Below are 3,478 nucleotides of genomic sequence, written 5' to 3' on the forward strand. Positions count from 1 at the left end.
CCTAGTGTTAATACTGTGTCCTGCATACCTAGTGTTAATATACTGTGTCCTACACCACCTAGTGTTAATACTGTGATTTTTTTAAATCGTAGTGATTGTAATTACACTTGAATATCCCGTGAATTTTAAAAAAAAAGTTTGGCTACCATTTTTACGGCTTAATTTTCATCTTCAGTGAAGAAAACCCTTTCATTTATAATATTAAATACAGTTATTCTTGTGTATCTGATATGTTTTTACAAATAAAACTAAATTATTCTGATATTTTCAAGTTTATAAAATGAAAATTAACAATTAAATGGTTACTATTTTTAGTTAGACTTAATACCACATCAGTACCAGTAATCTTTAATTCATTTTATTTTTAAATACTAATTTTAAACTTTCTTAATCATGGGATTTGATTTTTTCATCAATTTTATTTGAATTGATCTAACTAGCATGTTTGGAAAAGACTGTTAACTTTAAAAGTATCACCAGTAAGTGACCAATTAAAATAACTAAGTCCATCAGATGTTCTTACAAGTATCCAGTTTACTGATTAGTAAGTCTTGTATGGAAAACACATGAGTTTAAGTGAAGCTTTAAAAAAAAATTTTGTGTGATTCTGGTTTCCTGACCATCAATATTTTTTGTAACCATCAACCTTCATCATTTAAGTTAGAAACGTCTGGTTTACATACATAGCTACCATATTGGTTTTGATTGGAAAACCAGGTCCACAGTTTTTTTTTATTGTTGCCTGGTTTTAAAGATAAATAATATTATAATTTTCCAGAGCTATGGACCAATGAGGCCACCTTCTAACAATTCATTAGGACCAGGGGGTCCAGGAATGCCTCCTATGTCGATGTAAATATCATTTTTGGTTAAAACTAATTATTATGAAGTTTTGAATTTGGCTTTCCTTTTGTGATCAAAGTTAAATATATCAGTATTATATGTGAAACATAAATAATACACCAGATATTATTCTGCCATGATGTATATATGAGAAAACTAAACGTAAAACCAAATTTGATAAAAGCTTACATCTTTCATCAGGAAGGATTGTTTTATCTGAATACACCTCTATAATTGTTTCAAGGATATTTTAGGTAATGTAGAGTTCTGGTTTTAATGGACTGTTTCTATATTAGGACAACGTTTTGGCCCTTCTTTGGGTCAAGTTCAACCTAAACATTGGCCTACTCTAGAAACAGGCAGGATCAGTTCGTTAGAGCCATAACTCTATCCCTGTATGTATATAATCGTTTAGAAATAACAAAATTATTGTATATGAATATAACTGTTTTATCTTTCTGTTTGTATAAATTTTCTATTTGTTTATGTTTGCTAATTTAGGGGCTCTGTAGTCATAAGTGTTAACTGTATATATGTGTCAATTTAGGGGTTTTGTAGTCATAAATGTTATATTTTTACGTATGATGATTTATGAGTTTTCTAGACATAAATACTAATATCTGTATATACTTGTTAATTTATTCTTCACATCATATTTTAAGATTGCTACATTTCTGTCTTGGTACTGGTTTTCCAGATATTTAGATACATTAACATTATCAAAATATGTTGCCTTACCTAGTTATTGGTTTAGACAATTTTTTCTGACTTTCTGTCCAGTCTAGGCATGTATACATACATTAGATATTTTTCAGTTTATCCAATAAGTTATAAAACAAATATTAGTAATTTTTTTAACAGGCCTGGCTCTGGAGGTAGACCTTGGCAACCTAATTCATCAACGGTAAGAAGTCTCGTTAAATCAAAAGGCTAGAACATGAAAGTGAAATAAGATTTTTTATATGACAATAATATATACTGATATTAGTTTTTCACCAGATTATTACCAAGCATTCAGTAAAAATAGTTGGTGGGTTTAGTTATGTAAGAAAAAAAAATGAGACAAAAACTGTATACATTTGAAACATTCATAAGGAAATGATAGTATTATATTTACTGTATTCTTTCCAGTGTTCCATAGTGTTATAATTACTGTATTCTTTCCAGTGTTCCATGGTGTTATAATTACTGTATTCTTTCCAGTGTTCCATGGTGTTATACTTATTGTATTCTTTCCAGTGTTCCATGGTGTTATACTTATTGTATTCTTTCCAGTGTTCCATGGTGTTATACTTACTGTATTCTTTCCAGTGTTCCATGGTGTTATACTTACTGTATTCTTTCCAGTGTTCCACAGTGTTATACTTACTGTATTCTTTCCAGTGTTCCATGGTGTTATACTTATTGTATTCTTTCCAGTGTTCCATGGTGTTATACTTATTGTATTCTTTCCAGTGTTCCATGGTGTTATAATTACTGTATTCTTTCCAGTGTTCCATGGTGTTATAATTACTGTATTCTTTCCAGTGTTCCATAGTGTTATAATTACTGTATTCTTTCCAGTGTTCCATGGTGTTATACTTACTGTATTCTTTCCAGTGTTCCATAGTGGTATGATTACTGTATTCTTTCCAGTGTTCCATAGTGTTATACTTACTGTATTCTTTCCAGTGTTCCACAGTGTTATACTTGCTGTATTCTTTCCAGTGCTCCACGGTGTTATACTTGCTGTATTCTTTCCAGTGCTCCATGGTGTTATACTTACTGTATTCTTTCCAGTGTTCCATAGTGTTATAATTACTGTATTCTTTCCAGTGTTACATAGTGTTATGATTACTGTATTATTTTCGATGATCCATGGTGTTATACTTACCATATAAAAATCCTTGCTTCAAAAATATTATTTTATAACCTAAATTTGGTATATATTTGTAGATTTTGTATATAGTGTTTTTCGGTATATATTTATAGATTCTGAGTGTAGTGTTTTTCGGTATATATTTATAGATTTTGAGATAGAGTTTTTCAGTATATATTCATAGAATTTGAGTGTAGTGTTTTTCGGTATTATATTTATAGATTTTGAGATAGACTTTTTCAGTATATATTCATAGAATTTGAGTGTAGTGTTTTTTACTGTTTTCTACTTTAAGCAGAGCATTGCAGAAAAGTATTTTCTGGAAAGTTTACAAGAATAGTAAAATAGTTTTTATATACATTTCATAAAAGATTTAAATGTTCTTTTACCTTGCAGTTATTTCTGTACTTACTTAAAAACCAGTGAATGTAAACTTTTTTTTTAATTTTTTACAGATCAATTATTCTTCAGCGTCACCTGGTAGTCACTATGTAAGTTCATAACTTATGTTCTTATACATGTTCTTTTTATCATATAAACTTAGTGTTATTGTTCCAGAATTACAAATAGTTAGTGCTGATACTCTGTTAAAAACTTTGCAAGAACATTTCAAAACAAACACTGGAAAAAGAACAGTTGTTTTTACCTCTGTTTACAACAGATGATGTAAAACAGCTGTTGTAAAATAAAACCTCTATAATGATGCCATGTTAACTCTTTTAGCATGGGCTCAGTTCCTAGGACTGACCTCGTAACCATTTTGTGCTTGTTATAGTT

The 3,478-nt window shown here is 29.6% G+C and overlaps 1 protein-coding gene across 1 annotated transcript in view; it reads left to right on the forward strand.

The window, feature by feature from the left end:
• The window catches only part of LOC106476003 (single-stranded DNA-binding protein 2-like), a gene marked incomplete at its 3' end in the record, with an annotated part of 15,111 nt that extends 11,919 nt beyond the window's left edge, over positions 1 to 3,192 (forward strand). The window contains exons 5-7 of the mRNA XM_022379993.1: positions 779 to 852; positions 1,705 to 1,747; positions 3,157 to 3,192. Coding sequence (XP_022235701.1) covers positions 779 to 852; positions 1,705 to 1,747; positions 3,157 to 3,192 — 153 coding nt within the window. The remainder of the gene's footprint in view (positions 1 to 778; positions 853 to 1,704; positions 1,748 to 3,156) is intronic.
• Between the last annotated feature and the right edge of the window lie 286 nt (positions 3,193 to 3,478).

This window comes from Limulus polyphemus, unplaced genomic scaffold, assembly GCF_000517525.1.
Source record: "Limulus polyphemus unplaced genomic scaffold, Limulus_polyphemus-2.1.2 Scaffold9612, whole genome shotgun sequence".
Taxonomy (NCBI): Eukaryota; Metazoa; Arthropoda; class Merostomata; order Xiphosura; family Limulidae; genus Limulus; species Limulus polyphemus.